A 23,588-nucleotide genomic window follows, 5' to 3' on the forward strand; every position below is an offset into this window, starting at 1 on the left:
CATTCTAAAGTAGCTTCTAAAGTTAATTCCACAACTAATGTATAGCAGCTTTCTCTGCGCATACTCGATTTTTATTTCTCTATTAGTGTGTTTGTGCATGCTCAGATTTTCATTTCTCTATTGGCTTGTTTGATTCTAAGGTTGCTTCGGCACCTAAATGCGCGACGGCTACATAGAACAGTTGTTGTAATCGATTTCATAAATCTACTCTATTAACCTGGGTTGGGTCTTTACTCTTGCTCCGGCAGTAGACTCTCAGGTAGGGCTGTACATCGATCTGAGCCGAGCCGAGGTGGGCCAAGCTTGGCTTAACTCGTCCATGCTCTCCTCAAGTTTGAGCTCAGCTCGAGCTTACCATTGGATCTTGGTTTGTTTTCCAAAAATTTCAAGTTGAGCTTGAGGCGAGCTTACTTCGAGTTGAGTCGAGCCTTCTCCCAACTCGACCCAACTTGTCCCCGACTCAACCCAGCAACTTGACTCTTTCGACACCCGACTCAATTGACCCAACACACACAGACCCAACTCCCAAATCAAATATTCAATTAATAATATATATATATATATATATATATATAATATTTATTTTTTTATTTTTTAATATAATATAATATATATTCGAGTCGAGCCAAGCGCGAGCTTCAGCTTCGATTCAAGCCACGTTCGAGTCGAGTCGAGTCAAGATCCACTATGATCGAACTGTGCTTGATATCAAATCAAGCTGGGTCATTTGAAGCTTAACTGGCCTCGGGTCGTTGTAGCTTGACTCGCCTAGAGTCATCATCCTAGCCGAGTCAAGTCAATCTGGATCGAGCCGAGCTGAGCCGAGCAAGCTTTTCGAGCAAGCTTGGCTCATGTACAGCCCTAACCTTAGGAGCTTCAACACCTGGTCAAGGGTTCGAGATCCCATAGGTGGTGAAATTCCACTACGGCGTGTGTGGTGGTGTGTGCGCGTGTAAAAATAAAAAAATCCTACACCACTGACCTTATGAATTTGGACCCACCCAAAGCCAACACTAATCCGGTCCGGGTCTGTGTCGGATCTATTTCAGTCATGATCATCTAAGCAGTCTTATGAATCCTACATCCCACACCAACATAAAAAAAATCCATCAGGATAGAGTCCATTTGAGTATATGTCCCGGAATTTCAGCATCGACTCAAATGGGTCACTTAAAAAAGTGGACCACTATCGCGTCGGGTCAAAGCTAATTTTGATTTGGGCAAACCCAAACCTGACCACAGAGCCAATACTTTCAAATCGGGTCCAACAGATGGAAGAGAGCAGAAAAGCAAGTAAAGGAGTGAGAAAGTTGTTCCTACAAACACAAGTATCCACTACAGTACATCGCAATGTGGTTCTGTTTGGATGCTCAGTTGGGTTGAAATAACGGAATCATGCATTCCCTTATTCACATAGTTCTTGAATTTATTGGATGGGAATCTATTGCAATTCCATTCAATTGAACATCCAAACGCACCCCCACATGGGATATCTCCTACCTGCTGTTTGGCACACTTTCAAGTCATAGAGACTTGATTCTTCCGGTCCTCTCCTTCATCACCATCTGCAACGGACAACCGTAGATCAACAATGTCAGTGTCTGGTGTCCATCCCATCATATATTGGATGGGAGTAGTAGTAATCCAGACCGTCCATCTAACAAAACCCACACTAGATGGCCCACTTTGATTTTAAAAAATCTCAACGTTGTATGAGAGCCGTGGATCCCATTGAGCTTTTGTTTTACACGGGTCCGTTTTAACGGACCCGCGTATCAATGCACATGCATTATTCTGGCCACACAGCTGGAAGGCTGACAAGTAAGCCTGATGCATCCATGCCGTCCGTGATTGGTCTCACTCGATGGACGGTCCAGATCACTACTCGTGGCCTCAAGGCCTACCAGATTCGGATTACGTACCACGTGATTGACTGTCCGGCGCAGGCGTGTCACGTGACCTGCCGCCCATCCCAAACACCGACCCTACCGCGCCTCTAAACCTCTCCACGACTCCTTTCCCGGACCCATCGCCTCCGGAAACTGACACACGCTCCGCCACAGGCGGCTGCACTGACCCACTCTCCGGCTCCTCCCTCTTCTTTTGAATCGCATCGCAGATCATCTCCGACAACGCCTTATGCTCGTCCCCAGGCCGGAGCTTCTCCGCTACAAACTCACTCACCGAAACTCCCGTATCGGACCGCTTCACGCCACTCTCCGTTTCCGTAACTTTAACTTCCGACTCGGGCGATTCCGACCGGTTTCCGCTCCCTTGTATTTTCGACACGACCGCGCATCCCGCGTCCGCGACCTTCCCGTACACTGGCGCGAGCTTCTCCACGATCCTGCGGCCGTACTCCGTGCCCCCCGAGGACGGTGTTGACGTGGCGCTCCCGCTTTGGCCGTATCCGAGCTTTGAGGCGACGGCGTTCTTCGCGGAGACGGCTCTTTGAGCGAGAGCTGACGTGGCGGAGGAGATCTTTTGGGTGTAGGAGGAGGCGTGGGGTTGGTCTTTGGACGGCTGGGATTCGTTGTTGGTGTCTGGGACTGGATGGAGATTTTCTTGAATTATGGGGGCTTTTTCGGAAGTGGACTCTGGGGAGAACTGATCGGGAGAGCCCGTTGGAGGATTGGCCTTGTCTGACAGATTCATGGCTTGGAATGAACGGTCGAGATGTGGGAACCCAGCTTCGTTGCCACCTGTCGTAAAAGTCAGCAATGGGAGGCACATGTTAGCGACATCGGATCTTCTAAGATGGGCCCCACTTGGACCGTACAAATACCAAATTGGGCACGTGTCACAATCACACGTGAGAGATCTGATCTTTCCATTAGGTGAAAAATCAGACCATTTCATACCTCAGGTGGTCCACACCATATCAAAACAAAGGAATGGCTAGAAAGAAATTTCAAACCGTTAATTTAAATTGTAACTTTGTGGCCCATCTTAACAGTGAACTTGATCTGATTCTTTACACACAAGATCAATACACTATTTTCTAACATGATGGAAAGCTTAGATCTCGTATTTTGTATCCGCACGTGTGTATGAGTGCGGCGTGTGTACGATACCTGATGCGGTGGGGTCCACGACCTTGGTCTGATGATTGGCAGGCGAAGTGGGCCGTTCTTTTGGGGCATGAGGATCCACTTCAAAAGGTGGACCGTCCATTGGGATATGCTGGGGCCCTTCAGATGGTCGAGTCGGGTAGTCCGTCGGAGCATGAGGACCCGCTTCGAAGGTTGTCGGGTCCTTTGGAACATGCTCCTTGTCCCCTTTCGGGGGTCGAACTTTTCCGAGATTGACACTGGATTCGTCTGTAATTTCCTCTTGACCCGTGCGATCGTGAGCCGTTGCTGATTGATACACTGCAACCGTAAGCCATACTCCTGTCAGAATACACCCTTGTGGGGCCCACCCCGATGTCCATGTAAGACATCTACTCCGTCCATCAATTAAGAAACGATTTTAGAATGTGAACCCAAAAATAATGCAGATGCAAAATGATTAAAGTGGGCCACACCAGAAGAATCAAGGCCCACCGTGATCTTTACAAGCCATCCAACCCGTTCAAAAGGTGATTCCTAGTAGGGTGATGTGAAAACACAAATATCATCGTGATCCAAGATGACCCAATAAAGTTATAATGGACACGTTCAATCTCTACTCACTACTCTTTCTTAAGGCATGGGCTACTTATCTGACTCGATTTTAAGATGGCCTTGGTAAAATAATCCGGCAAAAATGATGGATGGATCAGATGTCAAATGAGACAACACGGTGGGCCCCACAGGATCACAACTCGCAACCTAATATCAAAAAAATGAGACAGAGGAATGAAAATTACGTACTAGGGGCTCCATGAACTTCCGGTTCGTCTTCGCTGTCTTCATCGTCGTCGTCTTCACGAATAACGGTGGTGTGAACTTCATAGGCAGGGTTACGGTCATCGTCATGGTCAGAATCGCTCACATGTGTCTTCTTGGCAAGCGTGTGTTTTATCTTCTTCGCCTTATCCTTCACCTTCTTCAGCACTGACTTCTTCTCGTGATGATCTTCTTCTTCTACTACTGCTGCAAAATCAATAGAAAGAAAAAAAATACGTGCATGTGTATGATGATCCCAACCGTTCACTCATCATAAGACCCCACGGATGGACCATAGATTGAGATTGGACAATCCTAACCATTTAAGTAAGATCTGACCACTTTCTATACCATACATGTAGCATACCATGTATGATGATCCAAAAATAACTGCAATTGACCAATCATAATTATGTATATGACGATCCAAACCATTCATTCTTCCTAAGGATCTGCAGATGGACCATACACTGAAAGTCACATTATGTATAAAATGCATGTGGGATGGCAAGGCTATGATGATCCCAACCGTCCATTCATCATAAGGTTCAGGTGCTGGCAAACACCAAAAATCACAGCCATTGGACAACCCTAATCATATAAAGAAAATATCATGCAAAAAGAACGCTGACGAAATCCCATCAGTGATTTGGTACACCACCATTCAGTTTTTCATTTTTCAGAAGTGGGACCCACAGTAAGTCATCCCAACCGTTAATAATGTGGGACCCACTGTGGATGGCGCAATCACCAAATATCTCAGATTTAAAAAAATCCAAACCCGTGAACAAAGGGTCAAGAAAGAGACGATTAACAAGAAAACATAGCAACGGTTAGAATTGAAGCAGAAATCAAGCCAAAGATTCCACGGCCACGATCTGGCAAATATGGAGGATTTTAGCCAATCACAAATTGAGGCCCACAACATCAACGGTTTAGATCACTGAATAATGTGCCCCACTTGTTCCCAACGCTCCATTGACGACTTAAATTCCAACAATACCCTTGGCATATAAGTTACTAACCTGAATGAATGACTCCTCTGTTGGGGTCATCTTCGTAATTGTGAGGATGTGCAGGGGTTATTTGAGTAGCCATGTCTATCCGCAGTTAAGAAGACTTCCTTTGCTTTCTTTGGAAGGGATGAGAGTGAACAGAAGATAAGATTTTAAGGGTCGGATGGATCCAAGAAGGCCATGTATTTTACACCGTTGCATGGCCCAGATGCTTCCATTTCACTGCATGATGACACGTGGGCGGCTGTTAGTGTGAGTAGGACACGTAGTATATGTACGTCGTTTGTGGACACGTGGAGATGGACGCGATGGGGTAACGGTTATGCTATTTTTAAAGTTTCCTGACGCAAGACCTGCTTGCACATGCACGTGTTACTTGGCACGCGTGTGTAACATGAGATGGGCTGAATGGCATTGATGCACGGTCCAACGGTCAGGAAAAACCAGTTGTATGGTGGGCCCCACGGGTCGATTTTTATACCAGGCGCGGATACAGTGTGGCCCACTTATAAGAGGGAATGATCACATGAAAACGTGCTAATGTTTCCCATGTGTGAGATCTATATGGGGCCCACCGTGACATGTTGGTGCTATCTAACCCGTCCATCGCCCTAGGACTAGATTCCAACAGATCTTAAGTTGGTTGGGGACGCCACCATAGAAACTTCCAGAATGTGGGGTCCACCGTTTTTTGTGCATGTGTCATCTAAACCATTCACCAAGTGTGCCCCACCAGGATCAAGGGACTTTCAATTCGAAAATTCGAAATTTAGGTGAGCAACAACAAGCGAATATAAAATCTTAGATATGACTGGACGTTGCTCATTGCTCCCTGTTGTGTCCCAACCGAGTTTTTTATAAGAATAATAGTTAAAATGAACGGACCTCATGAGGAGTCTCACCCGATGAACGGCTTAGATTCTACAAAAAACATCACGACGAAAACCTACACAGCTTGAACGTATGGTAATTACCATGCATCCGAACGCGTGAACATCCCAACAAGGGGGTGAACTGAAGGGAAACGGATTAGCTACTCCCCTTGCGACCAGCCTGGTGGCTGTGGTCGGTGCTCTGTGGGCCCCACTATGATGTATGTGTTTCATCCATTCCGTTCATCCATTTTTACAGATCATTTTATGGCTTTATCCAAAAACCGAGAGGGATATAAATCTAAGGTGGATCACACCACAGGAAAACAATGGTGATTGGATATCCACCTTTAAAATATTCCCAAGGCCCACTGTACTGTTTATTTGACATCCAATCTGTTGATTAGGTCATACAGGCCTAGATGAAGGGAAAAAACAAAGATCAGCTTGATCCAAAACTTTTATGGCCCCCAAAAGGTTTTTAAAGGTCAGCGCTCATTCAACACTGTTTCCTGTAATGTGGTCTTCTTGAGATTTGGATATACCTAATTGTTGGCCCCATACCATGAAATAATCTGTAAACATATATGGACGGCATGGATGAAACAAATACATCATGGTGGGGCCCACAAAGCACTGACCGTCAGCCATTGCCTGGTGGCAGGGGGAGTAGCCAATCCGTTCCAGAACTGAAGTTACCTTCTATTTCTTTAAACATCACCTATGCTCCCAGATCAGGGTTGGTCTTTTACAAATGGACAGATAAATCATAGATCTGAACCGTCCATAAGATCTAGGGCATGCTTCATGTGCGACCATGTAATTATCAGACGAATCTAAAGATTCCATCCATCCATCCATTAAATTAGTTTACTTTCATGACCGTTCATTTTCCAAAGCATCGACCGTATAGGTACGATCCACATTCCGCAGAGCACTACAATTGCCAATATGAAACACTAGTACAAGATCCGAGCTTTCCAAATGGTTGGGCATAATGCTTAGATCTTTTGCTTCAAAAATCAGGCCATTTCACAACTTAAGTGGGCCACACTATTCAAAATAAATGGATGGCTAGAGAAAATTATTAACAATTAGTTTGCTTTGTACTTTCAAATTGACGGCTGAAAATTTTGAAAATTTCTAAACAGTGTGCCCTACCTAATGGAAAGGTCCGATCTCACACGTGTTTCAAATCGACACGTAACATACTTGCGTGACAATTCAAATGGTCCAAATCATGGGCCACGGTATCGATGGAGCAGATCCCTGGGCCATCAATCCCTTGCAGTCCAATCGATGACGATAAAACTATGAGATGAGTAGAACGGTACAACGAGAAGGTCCGTTTCTGCCATCCGCGGTGGGCCAGATAGATGAACGGTCTAGATCACTGAAAGGTGGGACCCACCTGTAGAGAATGCTGGCGCGAGTGAAAACTATGAAAATGTAGGCGTCGTGGGACGCGAGTCCTGCACATCTACACATAAGCACACGTGCCACTATGGTCTATTTCTGCGAGATCCAAGCCCTCCATCAGATCGGCCACACTGTTAAGATGTTTAGAGTGTGGTTTTACTCATGTGAGCCACAGTGCATAGAACAAGTAGATGATAGGAAACAAAAAATCGTTTCAACCGTCCGTTTGTTTTCTACATGGTAAACCACCATGTGAACGGTCAGGGTTCTCCAATCTCTTGATTCATTTCTTTGGAAGGTGCGATGCACGTGTTCAATCAGGTCGGCCCCTTTCTGACTGATCTCCACCCTAAAAATCAGGCTAGCACAATCAGTTGGATGGTGGGCTTACAATACAGCAATTGCATTGGATATGTGGAACCGTCCAATCTCGATCTAGATAATCCATTCATTGAAGGTCACTATTGGGAGGCCACCATCCGGAGATCACAGCAATCAGAAGTCCTAACCCTTTAAAATTCCCCAATTTTGTTATAACCGTCTGTTTTGCAACCCAAGATCATGTGGTTAGCATCATCTGTCCAAATTACTTCTTTGGAATCATAAGCAATCCAAGGTGGGTCCCACTGAATAGATGTTTCAAGTTGATTATTGGACCTATCAGCCTCATCTTGCTGTTCACTTTTGCAGGCTATAGATCGATGGTTAGGATCATTTGATGGGGCCTGCCAAAAGTCGGCTAGGGAAAATGAACGGTTCAGATCAATGATTAAGACTCCCGTATGTCAAACTATTATACCATCAATCACTGACGTCGGGGGAACAAATCCAATGCCTGACACCCAATTAGGAAAACATTGAGATACAATAATCTACCTACGTAAGACATGTAACAAATAAGAACCATACAAAGCATGGGGCCCACTGTAGATGGGACAGCCTGAAAATCAAACTGTTTGAACTAACACAACCCCCAAGTAATGGATATTGGTGTGTTGAATAGATAGACCTTTTTTTTTTTCCATTTTAATAGTCCATTTTAATTTCCACACTTATGTAATAGTGGACTTGTGTTAGTGGATTGCAAAAATATTCTTTGTGGCTTCATTCATGAGTGGCCATCAGTCACGATTTTAGGATACTGGTACAATACATAGGTTGGGCTTGATTTCTCAATCTTTGGGCCAAGTTTGACTTTCCTAACCCTAACACAGAACCTTCTGCTCTAATATTATGTCAAACAATCACTTAATCTAAAAGCTTGAGCCGGGAATATACTAGATAAGGGGGAATATACTAGATAAGGGATACTTGATTTTTCCAGCCTTCCGCTCTGATACCATGTCGGATGACGGATAGTATATCACTTAATCTAAAAGCTCGAACTATTAGAGGATGGTGTATCAATCGTGCAAGGCGAAACTAAAAAACACACAAGAACATGCTAAACAATCGTAATACTCACAACATAAGTTGGGCCGCACAGGAACATACTAGACAAGGGTGACACTCACACCATAAACTGGCCAGTATGGAGAATATAACACCAAGGCATATTAGTTGCTCTTGGAATTGAAACACGGGACATTTCGCTCTAATACCATGTTAAGCAATTAGTTGCTCAAAAAGCTTGAGCCATTAGAGGATGGGGTATTAATGTATATTGAAAGACTTTAACAGAAGGAGTGTGAAAGTACACATCTCTTTCATTATCAAATCGTCCGCAACCATCCATCCATCAACTGATGTTCTGATTCAATTGAAACTTTTTCTAGGCCAATACAAATTCATCAATTGATTTGTTCGTGGGTCCATTAAGTAATTTAACAATAGATACCACATGTTTATGCACTTATGAAGTAGTTAATTCATCTATGAATCAATTAAGAAATCTAATGGTGATTCTTCAAAAGGTAGTCATTGATTTGCATATGTCCACTTTTCTTCTTCATCCTACAAAGTTTCATCTCCTCTTCAATGTCTAATTGGTTGAAAGGCATTCAATTTCCTGATCTACTGAAGTCAAAGCTCTTCTTCTTCATCCCAGATATTTTCATCTCTTTTTTAATATATATAATTGGCTAAAAACATCAACATCTTTAAGGTAGCCTCACCTATGTAGGGCACAACCCTACGGTTTAACATAATTACCTAACATAAACTAGTGGGCCATGGGCTCAATCAACCAAGTAATGAGCCTTGCATTTACATTCGAATGTTGGAATTCCCGATGAAAGGCTACAAACTCTACTATATTCACTATTGATTCCTCAAAGCGCTCTTGCAGAATCATATCAACTCATGTATTGGGCGCATGGTCGAAAGGGGAAGGAAGAGATCACCTTTTTTCTAAGATAAACTTCAAATCCACGAGAAACCTCAAACCCACAAGCCAAAAAAACTTACTAAAAGATTTTTAAAAAATATATATGAATGAGAATAATGAATGAAGTAATGTTTACATTACCATTAATCTGACTTGTAGAAACCTTAGGCCGGTAGCTTTTCAGAAAAAAAATAAATTTAAAATTAAAAAAATTTCTTAAATATTAAACTTATTAAAAATAATAAAACTTCTAACTCTCCAAAAATATCTAAAAACAAATACCTTTATTTATTTTAGGACTCATCAAACCCTAAAACAACTAAAAATAGTAAAAGCTGTAACTGATAAAAGATGGTACATTTTGCGTTAAAACTCATATTTTATGAGCCATTCATAACACAATGAGCTTTGGCATTGGCTAAGATATCGAAGTTGTGGGTATCTTTCCAACATATACTCGCAAAATGGATAACCAGTTGCAAAGTTATAGCTATCGAAAGTAATAGTGCACACTAAACCCTACATCTACCCCAATTTCTTTTGATCCTAGCCATCCATGAGATTGTACTTTATCCTACATCAGACATCCACTTGCATCCCCAAAGTCATGGAGGCCCACCATGTGCCCCCCTCATGTTCTCCTTGGATCCTAAAAATCACACCAATCAACAACTTAGGCAGCCACACCATGAAAAATCATGACCAAATCCTTTAAAATCGCATAGCGAAGGCGGCCTGAGTTTTGGAATTGCCTGATTTTCAACATGTCTATTCATCCCGGCAGAGCTGATATTGTGAATGGATTGGATGGTATAAAAAGCACATGTACCTAACACACAATCCCAAAGGTTTTAATGGTGGGTGTCCGCATCACAACCATTCCCAGGGTGTGACCCACCTGTGTTTTGGATCGGACTAATTTTTTAGACACAATGAACTTGAAGAGGCGCACCTTATGGATGGATTGGATATGGCCCCAACATCACAGCGGGCTCCGCAAACTGCACTGTACAATAAGCTTACTCTACAAACCCTGCAAAACAACAGGCCTCAAATCTTAATTCATATTTGCATTCTTAAGACAACGGATGGTGATTAGTAGTTGTTGCCGCTCGCCTTCAACTTCGGCAAAATTGAGACTCATCTCAGAGTATCTTCCTTGCATTTCTTTCAGCTCACATTCCATGGATTTGTTCCTCTCTTTAAGTAATGCCATTTCCCTCAGCAATCCATCATTGTCGCTGTGATCGCCAGCGCAGCCTGCTGAGATTTCCGGGCCTTTCTCTGCATCGCTTCCATCAGTGCTGCAAAAACAAATAAGATTAGGAGAGAGAGAGAGAGAGAGAGAGAGAGAGAGAGAGAGGACAATTAACCACTTGCTATAAAAGCTCAAACTGATAGAGCATGGCAAATTAATCCCTTTATCTCATAGCCCAGGCCCCACATCCCCATGGGTTAGGACCTCGGCCGAACCCCCCTCGTGGGCCCCACTTCACATGGGTTCCGCTTCACACAAGCCACCCGCCTCACACGGGCCACCCACCCCGAGTGTTTCCCTGCATCCCATAGGCCACCCCACTCAAGCCCATTGTGAAAATGCCCCTGCATTAGAGAGAGAGAGAGAGAGAGAGAGAGAGAGTGGACTAGGTGATGTCCAATGGGATGGTTAACAGTGTCCACCTTCCAAAGCCCGGGATCCACCATGGATGCCAAGGGAATTCTAGCCATCCAAAGGTGGTCCTGCAACTAGACTATTAGAAAGAAGACCCACATATATCTACGCAAAATGTAAAGGTCCACCAATCAGATGGCTGAAATTGTTTGATGAATGAGACATTTGGCCCATTTAAATGAATTCTGCCATAGATGAGCCCCACTGCTCCTAGTAAAGAGGCCAGATCCACAACAAAGCTTTGTAGGTTAAGATTAACCAACAATGCAGGCCCATCTTGATGTGTGCCTGGCATCATATCCGTCCATAATGTGTAATCCTAAGGTTCTCCTTGTCTCCCAAAAATCAGTCTAGTCCAAATCTAGGTGGGCCACACCATAGGGAACAATTGGGATGTGGACACCACCCTTAAAAACCTCCCAGATTGTATGTGGGGCTCACTGATGTTTTGTATATGCCATCCAATCCATTCAGAACATGCAACCCACCAGGATGAACAGACAACCCCAAACTCAGTCTTAGGCATCATTTTGCATGGTGTGGCTCATCTAAGTGTCAGATCAGCCTGATTTTTGGGCACCAAGGAGAAGATGAGGGGTGCAAATGATGGCTGAATTGGATGCCGTGCACACATCGCATTGTAGGTTGAGATTAAACTACAAAGTGCAGTGAAACTTGGAATCATGGAAAGAGTAGTAGTTGAAAAGCTTCTACCTTGTCATTCGAGCTACATCAATTGCATTTCGATCAGGAATGCATGCTGTAGCTCCCATCTCAGGCTCCAGCAAATTTCCAGCCTTATTTCTTCCATATTTGCAGTTGTCAGGATTTCCAGTTCCATCCTCAACATCTTTCACGTCGCTCATCTGCAGGACAATCCCATGTGTGAGCTATTACATAACTGTTAACGGTCAGATCTTCGTTTCAACATTTGAAAGATATTACAAAGTTGGATGCAGTAAAGATGTCCCATTGTGTGCTTAGCTTCAGTTTGTCCAAGTGGGGCCCACGGTTAAGCGGGGTCCCGCCATGGACCCACATGAGAAAATCTTTATCCATCCATTTGCAGCTAGCCAATAGATGGTTAAGAAAGTAAAGACAGCAAACATCCAAATTCAACCTAAGGGTAGATATTCGATCTTTAGATCTTCTAGTCTGGGAGATTCTTGATTCATGGAGCATCTTCACCCACACCCATAATTACAACTGCTCAGATCTCTGGAAAACTGGACCCCACTTATACAAACTAAAAGCTGAAGGAAACAAAGGTTGTGAATATTATCCATGAGAATGTCTAAATGGTCTTAAATGTTATCTGAATCAGAGTAGACTCGGTATCAGTGGACAACAAACGAGTCAGTCACACTCCAAAACCAGACTGAGCCAAAAGAGTCCAACAGAATAGGAACAAGTTGCACCAGTTATGGTCTCCATGTGAGTCACACTCCAAAACTGCTATTTAAAACCATGGACCCACATCCATCTCTCGAGAATTTGGGATTTCAAGGCTCCACTACACTTGATCCTTACCAAACTCGCTCTTGGGCAACATCACGAGTGGCGGCAACTGTGAGTAGGCAGCTGTAAGATTCTTCTCGGGCAACTGTTTTGACTTAAATCATATTGCATTGGGTTCGCTATTTCCTGAATTCGGACAATTTTCTTTCATTCCTATCATCATATGTATCTCTCTATTGAACAAATCATACACGGTAACAACAATACCTCGTTTAAAAAAGATGAATAGAGTGGTTCAAATATTTGAAGTAAATATTGGAAAACTAAATACGGAAAGCATGTTACGAACGGAATAGCCATATCCGTATCCACATCCTCAATTTTTACGGGCTGTTTGGGGTGAGGGATTTGGTGCAGGGATATGTGAAATCCACAAATTTCAAATCTCCCCTGTTTGTCTATTTGTCTTATGTTGGAGATTTGCCAAATCCATGGATTTCCCAATTCACACCTCCATTTGATAACTGTTCCAGATCCATTGATTTGACACAAATAGAAATCCCCAAAAAACTAAAAAAACTAGGCAAGTCTTTAGAATGAGACTCTTATAATAAATAAATAAATAAATAAAACGTAATTCCTTTGCAATAAATGCTCTACCACTTGGATAAATATACTCCAAATCCATGGATCTGTAGCTTGTTTCCCAAACAGTGGATTTTGGAATTTGCCAAATCCAAATCAGTGCAAATCCATGAATTTGACAAGTTCATGGATTTACCAAATTCACATTCTCACTTCCTTGATCAAACAGGGCCATACGAAACGGAGAGTTGTATCCCATGCCCATACGAAACGGAGAGTTGTATCCCATGCCCATGTCCGTCCCCATATCAGTGTCTTCATCGTGCCCACACACACACACACACACACATCTTTGTTAAATAGAGTCATTCAATTGGAACAAGAGGGAGAGGAGTAGATAGAGAAATACGATCCGCCGATCACCGACGAATGGAAGATAACAGCTACTGACCGACAGAGGTGAGGACAGCACCAGGTTGTGTTCCCCAATTAACAAAACATTCTCCTTTCTATATATCCTTTGACAATAAGCAGGCGAGTCGGAGGTTCTGTGTAAATTACATGACGATCATTCTTTTCTTTGATTAGAAAGATTGGAGAATTCCCATCTACTGATGTAAGTTATTAGGAAGCAAGTGAGCCGAGAGAGTAGACGAGCCTTCCCCTGTTTACAGTAAGGGGAAGGCGAGGCACGAGGCGATAAACCCTGAGCCGGCGATAATTATAGATAGATTTAGGCATCAGGTCATGACAAAGATAACACACACTCATGCGATGAATGTCTACACATGTACGTAAGCTTGGATCTGACCCACCTAATGGACAGATTAGATCTTGCACATGAGTGCCGAGTTGGCACATGGGACTGCAGATGGGTAAGCTGCGAAACACACACGTGTGCTTAGCAAAGCTAATCGCATACACATGCACATATATACATACAATACATTAATATGAATGAAAAGAGACATACCTTGTCAAATTTATCTTTGCAACTTGGGTTATTCTCATTGAGCTCTTGTGTAACCTTTTCTAGTTCTTCAATCCTCTTGCAAAGATCCTTTTCCATCGTTAAAAATGGATGAGTTGTGTTTTTCAGCGCAGCTTCATTTACATTTATCTCTACCTGTCAATCAAATGTTAAAAAACAGCAAAGGACATGGCATTATAATTTTCAAGCTTTGGTAAGCACACTCACATGTTTAAGGCAGCTCATGTATATGCCACGACATGTGCCAGCATGGCACATAGGTACAAGATCTAATCCATCCATCATGGGGTTCCCACTATGTTGATGCATTGACCCAAGAATTAGGTTGGTCACTAATCAGGTGGACCACTTCTTATGAAACAAGTATACTAGTTAGAAAGACTTGTATGACAAGTTCTCTACACTGTCTGCCTGTTTACAATTTCGGGGTCCACCTGACTGATTTTTGCATGAGAAAATCTTCAAGGTTGATCTACCTGATGTACAGATTGGATATTGCACCTATCTGCCAGCTTGGCACATGTGGTGGCATGTAGATGTTATGCCTTGTACATGCATGTAGTCTTAGCAAACCTCATAATTTTTGTTTGGATAAACCAAAATAGCAAAACATTTTAATTTGGAGGAATTATATGATCCTGGACACAAGGACATGCATAATTTCCTCAATCCTTGAGTTTGTTTAAGTGGGGCCCATGTCTTAGTGATTAAGATGGATCATCTTCTAGGCCCCAGAATGTGTAGGCCATGTTCCAAAAGTTTTCAGATTGGAATATCCTCACCATTCAATATTTGGTGTTTTCTTTTGTCGAATGTGAACCGTTGGTATTATCTTTCTTAACCATCCGTTTTCTCACCATTGATCGAAGGCTGTGGATTGTCTCGATAGTGTGATTCTTTAGGGCATGCTCTATCAACACACCATCAGATCAATGGTCTAGACCACCTAATCACGGACCTCACTATGATAATATGCAGATCCTCAAGCCAAAGGTCATATATTTCCTCTTCAATATGAACAAAATTAGACAATAGAATCCCTTCTATGGAGAATCCAGTGCTTATCACTTTATATCTTATTCATCAAGCAGTACATAAACTATACAAGAGTCAGACCATTCTTCTACTGGCCCCTGACTCCAATGGCCATACCCCAACACATGTCAGATGACCCTAACCACCAGTTGTATTACTCTGATGATTACAAATGGATGGTCGGATAAAAGTCCAAACAACGATCAATATTTCAATTGGCAAACATCTTCCAATCTGCAATTATGATCATCCAACCATTGTAAAATTTGGGGTATGGCCAAATAAACAATATGTTAATAAGAGAGTTTAATTAGATATAAGCATTCCTCATCAGATCCTTTCCCCTATGAAGATCACCACTCAACTGTAATACCTGCTTCCTTAGGTTCTCTTTCTCTAACCCATCCTTTAACAAGGACTGCTTCAATTGATTATATTCATTTTGAAGGCTGGCCACCTCTGATCTTAGAATTCCAACCATCTTCTCATTTCCATCCTTCATACACATCACATCATCTGCTTCTTTCAGTGCTTCCTCTCTTCCCCGTTCGGAAAGGTTGTTTTTCTCTCGCTCTAGCCTTTCTATCTCCATTCGGAGCATTCCGATTTCTTCCAAGAAGGCCCTTTCCCCTGCTTCCTTGGGTTTCTTTAAATTCTCAAGCTCATTAGACTTCTCTTCAAGTTCCTGTCTAAGCTTATCCATTTGTTTTGCTTCTAAATTCATTTTATCCGAAAGCTCTTTCAGTTTCACTTCAAATCGGACTCTAGCCAACCCGAGTTCCTCATTAGCCTTCACCAACAAGTTTTCTTGATGAACTTTCTGCAAACGCAATTCTTTGGCTTCAGTAACTGCTTGCATGGCCCGCCTTTCACTCGCATCAAGTGCAAGTGACATTTGCATTGCAAGATTATTGAATTCTTCCTGAAGCCGTTCGGCAGTGCTAGCATTGTTCCATCTCATCTTTCTCAATGCCTCCTCCGCTCGAATGGCCCGTTGCTCCTGCTCAACTTTGGCACGTCCAATGGTTGCCAAATCAGCTTCAAATACTTCTACCCGTTTCTCAAGTTCTTTCTCCAAGCTCTCGACTTGGACTTCAAGGTCATCCATAACAGCCAAATAGGCCGAGCATTCAGACGGCATCGTCAGCTGTTCTTGCAGCTGGGTTTGCTCGAGTTTCAAAGTCATGCTGTGATTTTCCAGTTTCAAGATCTCGTAGTCTAGAGCAAGCTGTTCCATTTGTGTCTCGAGCTCTTCTCTGTCTTTCCTATATACCTCTATTTCATTACAAAGCTGTACAATCTTCCATTGTAGCGAGTATTCTATGTTGGAAATAGGCACGTTGTGATCTTCTCGATTCATCTCAGATGGCAGCGAAAGCGGATCACCATTTCCTGATTCTGCTTCTTGGATTCCCTTGTTTTTCTTCTCCAACCGTTCTTCTAAGTCTTGAACAGTGCGAATCAGCTCAGAGTTTGATTCTTGGGTCTTCTGTAGCTGTAACTGAAGATTGATGTTCAGAACTTTCGCATAGTCCAGCTCTTGTTCGATTTCTACTAGTAAATTCCTCAAATCCTCCCTTTCAAATTTCAACCCGGCCGAAACCTTTCCACTTTCAGAATTCTGTTGCGAGACCTTGAGTTTTTCGCACTCTCTGTTAAGCCCATCTCTCTCCTCCTTGAGGCTACGAACTTCCCATGAAAGATCCTGCACAGTGCGTCTCTCCTTTGCAATCTGTTTTCTAAGAGTCTGTAATTCCAGCTCTGACACATCTGCTTGTCTCGCCAAAACTATCATCTCATTTTTTAGATTTTCTACGGAGACATCCGAAGCCTGCGGCCTTTCTTTCAAATGGGTGCCTTCGAAACTGTTTGTTGAGTCATCTAGACTTCCATCCGGAGCTGAACTGACTGACCACTCTGTGTTCAACCTCCGATGCTGCCTAAAGTCTGTAACTGAATGAACGGCATCGGCTGTTCGTTTTAGGGGCAGAGCATTGTTGCTGACAGACAATGGCAAGCAGGACACGTCCCGATGGATATTGCTGTTCTTGAATCCAAGTTCTTGTGGGGTTTCTTTTCCTGAGCTGCAATTGGATGCTGATGTAGAATCAGAGCAGCTAGATGCTCTCAGAATGCCATCAGATTCAGCACACTGAGATGTTGCTTTGTCATGAGATAAGCTCGATTGCATTATCCCTGTAACGGATGAGCTATCCTGCAAACATGCAAAAATGCCAAATCATCAGTGGCTTCTCGATAGGGTGGAATGGCATAAAAGGATTTGTATAGCCGACCTTAAGTAGTTGGGATAAGGTTTAGATGATGATAATGATCAATGATCGGTAGGTCTGTGAAAGGACGGTGATGGATACAGTAAGAAAAGACCGACTGTTGTTATTGACATTTGATTCAGAATCAACTGATGTATATTTTCTACATACAGTGTCAGTAACCATTTCAACAAAGAAATATGGAAATTAAAGATCAATGAAATTTTCTGAATTGTGTGGGATGAAATGATGCAACGGTAAGCCCCACCCAAGAAAACAACGGACAATTACCCAAAAACCTCCAAATTCACGTGGTGACCCACATGATGGTTGGATCATACTGATTTTTAGGGCATCCCAACTTTCATGGTAGGTTTGCATATGCAATATGCACACCCCTGTGGGCCCACAACCGGCACTTGTAGAATAAGCTTATTCCACAAGGACTTGTAGCAGAAACTGCCACTTGCCCTGTCAAAATACTGTGTTAAATACAAAACTTTTCCTCTTTTCTTTTTGCAGACACAACTCACTGGAAGAAGCGTTCAGTTCACCTTTTGAACATGTGTAGTTGGACTTCCAGCTATGTTGTGCCTCCAGCATGTCCTCCATCTGTGTCTTTGTGCCCTGTGCTCAGTAGTATGTCTGGAAACCAAGGTTTGAAGTATCATTCAAAACTGGTACATGCGTCCACAAACGATACAGCTATATCAGCCTGTATCAGCCTGAAAGAGCCTTGTACAAGGGCGATACAGGGCCATAGCAGTGATGAATGATACGATACCCAATAAACATTTTTAACCTTGATGGCAACAGCCACTCTACGACCCTCTTTTACTTGCCTGTCTTACTGGGTGAGTGTGTAACAATTGTACTAGCATTCATATTGTGTGGGTCCATGTTTGCATGTGAGCATTGTCGATATGAGCCACACTGGTTAGTTCTAGAACCCCGGTAAAAGGAGAAGGTTGATGTCTAGTGGACAATCTTAAAATGTTTGTCAAATACCATTCAATAGCCAACCCCAATTTGTTGGGAGAAGAGTAGGCTAAGATAATGATGATGACAATGACGATTACAATGATGATGTTAAAATACAATAATAAAAGAAAAAATAATGATGATAAAATACAATAATAGAAGAAAAATTATCGTTCGGTTTGGTTAGGGTATACCACATAATCGGGATTAGGTCTAAATTCCGATTTTATCAGGCTGCATCCCTCCATGTCAGATTCACCATTAAAACCATGCTTTCTCTGCATAATTGCAATTAGCAGTGGTTCAGGTTTTTTCTGAAACTTCGGTAATTCCACTTATGTAGAGGAAAGCGCGACTTTATGGTGACAAAACTGACATGGAGGGCATGGGGACTACCAAAATCAGGATTATGCTTAATGCCGATTTTGTAGGATCACCTACCCAAACGGACCCTGAGGTTTTGTACTAATACCTATGTCAACATGTCAAACAAGTGAGTTGGATCCGGTGTCATGTTGGACATGGAAAATCTTAAGAAAATGGAGTATGCTTATTATGCAAAATGTAGTTGATTATCTGAATTTTGATCAACTGTAGTGACACAATTTTAAACATTTCTAGTATGGAAGCATTTACTTTCTTTTATTATTTATTGCTCACCCTAAATATGGTGACATAGAAATGATTAAGAAATCTGTTTGCAAGGAAAAAGAGAACTTACTTCAGTACAATTGCAGTTGCTAATGTCACTACAAGTGTTACAGCTTCCATCTGTGTCGCAATTGCTTAATTCGCTCTTCAAGGTCCTACCATGCGGTCTCACCGTCACATCTCCATTTTCTTCCATTTCCCTGAGCAAACAAATCCTGTTTCATAAACCCAAATTGCAATAAAACTCAAAGAAATTTTATTTTTTTTTAAGGGTTCTTTCATTGTTACCTTGCATCAGCAGTTGTTCGGATTCTCTGAATTCTAACCTGTCACGAGAATCAAAATCCAAAAATAAGGAATTGCAGCAACCAAACACAGATACATATAAAATCGATTCAATTTTAAACATGAAATACATATAAATTTTCATAGGAGCTCCATCTGTGATTCAGACCAACAGATTTACATCTGGCAGAGAACTTGTGATTTATAGGGAAACTCCCATCCACGGAATTTAGAAAGAGAAGACCCTTACATGAAGAACTCCGCCTGAATTTGAAGCCTTAAGGGGTAATGAGACAGAGGAAGGTTTTATAGCTTCAGCATAATCCGCAAAATCAATGGTGACTTCTCCCAGCAAACCAGCTTTCAATGATCCCTGAAAAAAGCAGCAAAATCAGTTACAAAACAAAACAAACGAAAAATTCACATATGAAAAGAAAGAGGCTGGAGCTTCGTACGGTCAAAATGAGAAACCGGTAAATTTTCTTGTTTATCTTTCCATATTTTGACTCCTTGGTGAATCTCACTGTTTCATAGATCGGATTCTCCCATTGGCAGTTTCCTTCATGAATTGCAGCTTTTTCTGATTTTGCTGTTGGTTTTCCAACTTCCACAGGAACTAGAGACACCATCAAAGAATCCCATCCTAACTGCGGCACCTGAAAGAAAAAAATAAAATAAAATAAAATAATTTAAAAAAAGTACTATAAAATCAGATCTGTATGGAACTACGGATCATTCAGTACCCAACCAAATTGCCTGAATTCTCAGTTTTCAGTTTGTACTCTCTCTTTGATCCAATGATATCCATCAAGTAGCAAAAAAAAATTGACCATTTACAATAAACCCATTTCAGATAAGATTATAAACAATGATAATTCTCTTTGTTCCAGTACTGAGAAGCTCACTCGGTCAAAGACAATTCATTAAGGCAGTGTTTGGCTCAGGCATCGAGAAAAAAGTAAGTTGCGATTTTGGGATTTTTAACTCCTAGTATAGTTTCCGAAAAAAAAAAAAAAAAAACATGAAATGATACTCATCTGGATACAAAAGAGCACTTTGTTTTCAATACAACACAAAATATCCCCATTAAGCAAATATTCAGAAATTCTACTAAGAGTAGAAATTCCAAAATCACAAATCTCCACTCAATTTCCATTAGCCAAACACAACCTAAAAGAATAATGTATCCAACAACAACAATCACGTAATTTCAATGAATAGAAAGAATCAAAAATTACCCATTTCAGATTAGATAATAGAGATGGAGAAAATAATTTGCAATCTACTCCCAGTATAATTCCAAAGTTCATAAAATTATTCTCGTCTGGATGCAAAAGAGCTCTTTTCTTTCCAATACAAAACAAAAGAGCCCCATTTCGCAATTTCTCGGAAACTATACTAATGGTAGAAATTCCGAAATCACAAATCATTTTTCTTCGCTCCTTAACAGCTATGAGCAAGACAGAATTCAAGGAATCAGCTATCAAACATGACAATCCCACATCAAAATTTCAATCAATAGAAAATAATCAAAACTCACCCTTTTCAGATTAGATGATAGTTAAGGAGAATCTACTCTTCTATAATCAAAACATCAGGAAATATTACATCCTGGTGTAATCAGTTACCTGTGTTGCCCAGAATTGCAGTTTGAATATGGCTTTGATCATGTTCTTCTTGCTCCTCCATTTCGTTGCCCTGAACATATTTGCTGCTTGCTGCTTCAATTCAAAATATCGCTGTCAATTTGAAGCTTCCAGTCTCTCTGGTGGAAAAGCACATTCAATTCTCACTTCATCCGTCTTTCCAACTTATCATTGACAGACCTCACCACAAGTCCATCAGTCTAAAAGATTCTGTCCTTGACGACAAAAACCCAATTCAAATCTCACCTCACCTAAGACATAATCTCTCCATCGATTCAAAGCTTCCAGTCTTTCCAGAGAAAACCCAACTCAAATTTCACATCATCAAACTTCTTGGACATATAAAGCGGGAAAAAAGACACCATCGATTCAAAGCCTCCGGTATCACCAGAGAAAACCCAATTCAAATCTCACCTCATCACACTTTCCAACAGATCAATTCTAGAAAATGTCTTCCATTGGAAAGGGAAAAAAAAAATGCAAATCTAACTTCATCTGACCTCACAACATCTTCAAAGATTCCAGTCTTTTCAGAGAAAACCCAGTTCGAATCTCACCTCAGCCGACTTCCCGACATAGAAACACTCCAAAATGCTGATCTTTCCATAATCCCAACCTTCTGATATTCCGATAAAACCCAATTCAAAACTCACCTCGTCTGACTTCCCAACACACCAATGCCAGAAAACTCACCGTCTCTCCGTTGATTCGAAGCTTCTGGTCTTTTCAGAGAAAACCCAAATCAAATCTCACCTCATCCAACTTTCCAACGTCATGATGCTAGAAAATGCCGATCTTTCCACCGATTCCAACCTTCTCAGTTCTCTCCAGGAAAAAAAAGGGCGGGGGGGGGAATAAAAAAAATCAAACCTCACCTCAACAGACTTCCAAACATATCAATGCCAGCAAACTCACCATTTCTACATCGATTCCCAGCTTCTGGTCTTTTCAGAGAAAACGCAATTCAAAGCAGATTTCACCTCTCTCTCTCTCTCTCGTTTGGAGTTTTGGATACTGAAAAGGGTCGAGCCAAAAATTTCAAATGTCGAACAGGGAGTTTTTTAATACTCTGGCAGACTCTGATGGTTGTTCATACGCAGACACTCAGAAATTTCACGTGGCATTCAATAACTCAAATTTAACTGTCCAATTTTCGGATTATATCTTAGATAGGCTATTTTTCCAAAATCAGATTTATTAAATTTCTATAACCTATGATTACTGGACAGTTCTTAGTTGAATTTCTGCCGTTGAATTTCTTCATTGCAACCGTTCGTCCAACAAAGAAGCTATTCTAATAGATAAAAGCGGTCTAAATGTCTATTTGTGATCTTTCTAAAAGGGGCCCACCATTTTAACGGTTTGATTTGAGTTATTTACATTCCACGTGTGATTTCCTTATCGCATGCTTTTCAACGATCCCACTCTGCCGGAGTATCGAAGCTTTTCTCATGAGAAATTGGGAGAATCGGAAAGCTGCAGTGGCAGAAACGAGACAAAAAAGAGAGCTTTAACAGGATTCGCGCGACTGAGATAGTGAAGGAGCCTCTCCCTGCACGTACTAAATGGGCACGAGTGGGAGCCACGTGCCATTCATCTTCAGTCGTTTTCTCTGTCTCGCTTCTCCCACACGATCAATGTCTCAAATTTTCACACTTGCTGCGTATCTCTCCTACATCTCAGTCGCGCGCGGTGCGCAGTCACCACCGGCGGCCGCAGAGGGGACGCCGTATTCACGGGTCATCGTAGCCGTTCGAGAGGTGGGTCCCACAGTGAAAACTATGATTTACTGGTATGATCCTACCAAATTCAGTATATTGACGTATACAAGCATAAAATGATTAACGGTTTGCATTCAAGTTCATGTATTGGACGGCTATGAACATTTTTACAGGAAAAAAGAGACCGTCCATGGCCTATTCATGATGGGGCCCACCTCCTGAACTGGGCCTTACACTGATCAACATGGCCCGACAGGAGGAGCACTACGATCGCACTTCCGTAATCCACGGACCACCAAACCTTTTTCCAATAAAAAGGTTGCACCCTAGAGAATCTTTGATACTCCGGCGGAGTGTGTTGGATGATACGCAGGCCTTTATAAATTCCTTAAGACTTCAACTTAAAAGTGTCCAAAATTTAGTCCCAGTTTAGATGTGTTGTGAATAAAAAATTACAGTTACTCGGTTATCAGGATCTTGGATTGGTGGACATTTATTGGACGGTTAAGAATGAAAAAATCCAATGCGTGTCCACAAATCAAAGTTGAAAATAGCAAAATAATATGATATTGGGAAAGTGTGGATTCCACAATTTAGTCGTTTTAGTTTAAGCTAATTCATGCCACGTGTACAATATCTCAGTAACTGCATATCGAGCTTCTTACTCCACCAGAGTATCAAATAACTCCGGTCCATTCTTCACGGAATGAACTCATAAGATAACGCCGGCAGAACCGGAATATGGTTGATTCAGCTCTTGACGCTGCACGTGGCAGGTTGATCTATCAATC

General features: G+C 42.0%; 2 protein-coding genes and 2 long non-coding RNA genes across 8 annotated transcripts; 2 read left to right on the top strand and 2 right to left on the bottom strand.

Moving 5' to 3' along the window:
• Positions 1-1,251: 1,251 nt before the first annotated feature.
• Positions 1,252-5,054, bottom strand: LOC131230744 (low-temperature-induced 65 kDa protein-like). Of its 5 annotated transcripts, none has more exons than XM_058226702.1 (5): positions 4,895-5,054; positions 3,855-4,073; positions 3,075-3,371; positions 1,923-2,702; positions 1,252-1,565 (listed from the first exon to the last, which is right to left on the bottom strand). In XM_058226702.1, exons 1-5 carry the CDS (start codon positions 4,965-4,967, stop codon positions 1,519-1,521), a joined length of 1,416 nt encoding a protein of 471 aa, XP_058082685.1. In that variant the 5' UTR covers positions 4,968-5,054; the 3' UTR covers positions 1,252-1,518. The 5 variants fall into 5 exon arrangements, with proteins under 5 accessions (XP_058082685.1, XP_058082687.1, XP_058082684.1 ...); XM_058226704.1 differs by having other exon boundaries at positions 3,075-3,359; positions 3,855-4,076; positions 4,895-5,052; XM_058226701.1 differs by having other exon boundaries at positions 3,855-4,076; positions 4,895-5,051.
• Positions 1,565-2,381, top strand: LOC131230746 (uncharacterized). The gene is made up of 2 exons (XR_009164084.1): positions 1,565-1,707; positions 1,827-2,381. It is a non-coding gene; the product is annotated as an uncharacterized LOC131230746 (long non-coding RNA).
• On the top strand, positions 4,461-4,986 carry LOC131230745 (uncharacterized). Its single transcript, XR_009164083.1, has 2 exons — positions 4,461-4,603; positions 4,676-4,986. It is a non-coding gene; the product is annotated as an uncharacterized LOC131230745 (long non-coding RNA).
• A 5,238-nt stretch (positions 5,055-10,292) lies between the features above and the next one.
• On the bottom strand, positions 10,293-21,913 carry LOC131231032 (uncharacterized). The gene is made up of 9 exons (XM_058227109.1): positions 21,059-21,913; positions 19,886-20,086; positions 19,681-19,803; positions 19,434-19,471; positions 19,216-19,345; positions 15,617-17,458; positions 14,191-14,343; positions 11,889-12,040; positions 10,293-10,806 (listed from the first exon to the last, which is right to left on the bottom strand). The coding sequence occupies exons 1-9, from the start codon at positions 21,134-21,136 to the stop codon at positions 10,560-10,562; spliced, it is 2,964 nt and encodes a 987-aa protein (XP_058083092.1). The 5' UTR covers positions 21,137-21,913; the 3' UTR covers positions 10,293-10,559.
• Positions 21,914-23,588: the final 1,675 nt, after the last annotated feature.

Source organism: Magnolia sinica, chromosome 17 (genome assembly GCF_029962835.1).
Source record: "Magnolia sinica isolate HGM2019 chromosome 17, MsV1, whole genome shotgun sequence".
Lineage (NCBI taxonomy): Eukaryota > Viridiplantae > Streptophyta > Magnoliopsida > Magnoliales > Magnoliaceae > Magnolia > Magnolia sinica.

Excerpts from the sequence above, each read along its gene's own strand:
- LOC131230744 (XM_058226701.1), bottom strand. The coding sequence starts at position 4,967 with ATGGCTACTCAAATAACCCCTGCACATCCTCACAATTACGAAGATGAC. Across the intron at positions 4,077-4,894 it reads CAGAGGAGTCATTCATTCAG|CAGTAGTAGAAGAAGAAGAT; the intron begins GTTAGTAACTTA and ends TTGATTTTGCAG. Across the intron at positions 2,703-3,074 it reads CGTGGACCCCACCGCATCAG|GTGGCAACGAAGCTGGGTTC; the intron begins GTATCGTACACA and ends CTTTTACGACAG.
- LOC131231032 (XM_058227109.1), bottom strand. The coding sequence starts at position 21,136 with ATGTTCAGGGCAACGAAATGGAGGAGCAAGAAGAACATGATCAAAGCC. Across the intron at positions 19,472-19,680 it reads ATTCAGGCGGAGTTCTTCAT|GTTAGAATTCAGAGAATCCG; the intron begins GTAAGGGTCTTC and ends TTCTCGTGACAG. Across the intron at positions 12,041-14,190 it reads GCAAAGATAAATTTGACAAG|ATGAGCGACGTGAAAGATGT; the intron begins GTATGTCTCTTT and ends ATTGTCCTGCAG.